General features: G+C 56.3%; 2 protein-coding genes across 2 annotated transcripts in view; one reads left to right on the top strand and one right to left on the bottom strand.

Annotated features, from left to right (window-relative positions):
• Positions 1-38, top strand: part of EMH_0045000 (uncharacterized protein) — a gene marked incomplete at both ends in the record, with an annotated part of 1,706 nt that extends 1,668 nt beyond the window's left edge. The window contains one exon of the mRNA XM_013496022.1: positions 1-38. Within this exon, the coding sequence (XP_013351476.1) occupies positions 1-38 (38 nt within the window).
• Positions 39-67: 29 nt separating this feature from the next.
• EMH_0045020 (uncharacterized protein) overlaps positions 68-295 on the bottom strand; it is a gene marked incomplete at both ends in the record, with an annotated part of 5,461 nt that continues 5,233 nt past the window's right edge. Inside the window, 1 exon segment of the mRNA XM_013496023.1 lies at positions 68-162. Within this exon segment, the coding sequence (XP_013351477.1) occupies positions 68-162 (95 nt within the window).

Raw genomic sequence — 295 nt, forward strand, 5'->3', positions numbered from 1 at the left:
ACAGCAGCAGCAGCAGCAGCAGCAGCTCAAGGAGATAGAGAGATTTCGAACACAGACAGAAAGCACATCAGAGGCAGCAGTAGCTGCTGCACGCAGCAGCAGAAGCAACAGCAACAGAGCCAGCAGCAGCACCAACAGAAGCAGCAGCAGCAACGAAGGCAGCTGCAGCAACAACAAAAGTAGTAGCACCAGCAACAAGGGCAGCAGCAGAAGTACCAGGAACAACAGCAGCAGCAGCAACAGCAGCGGCAGCAGCAGCAGCAGCAACAGCAGCAGCAGCAGCAGCAGCAACAGC

The sequence above is a fragment of the Eimeria mitis genome, genomic scaffold (genome assembly GCF_000499745.2).
Source record: "Eimeria mitis Houghton genomic scaffold, Emh_scaff1875, whole genome shotgun sequence".
Classification (NCBI taxonomy): Eukaryota; Apicomplexa; class Conoidasida; order Eucoccidiorida; family Eimeriidae; genus Eimeria; species Eimeria mitis.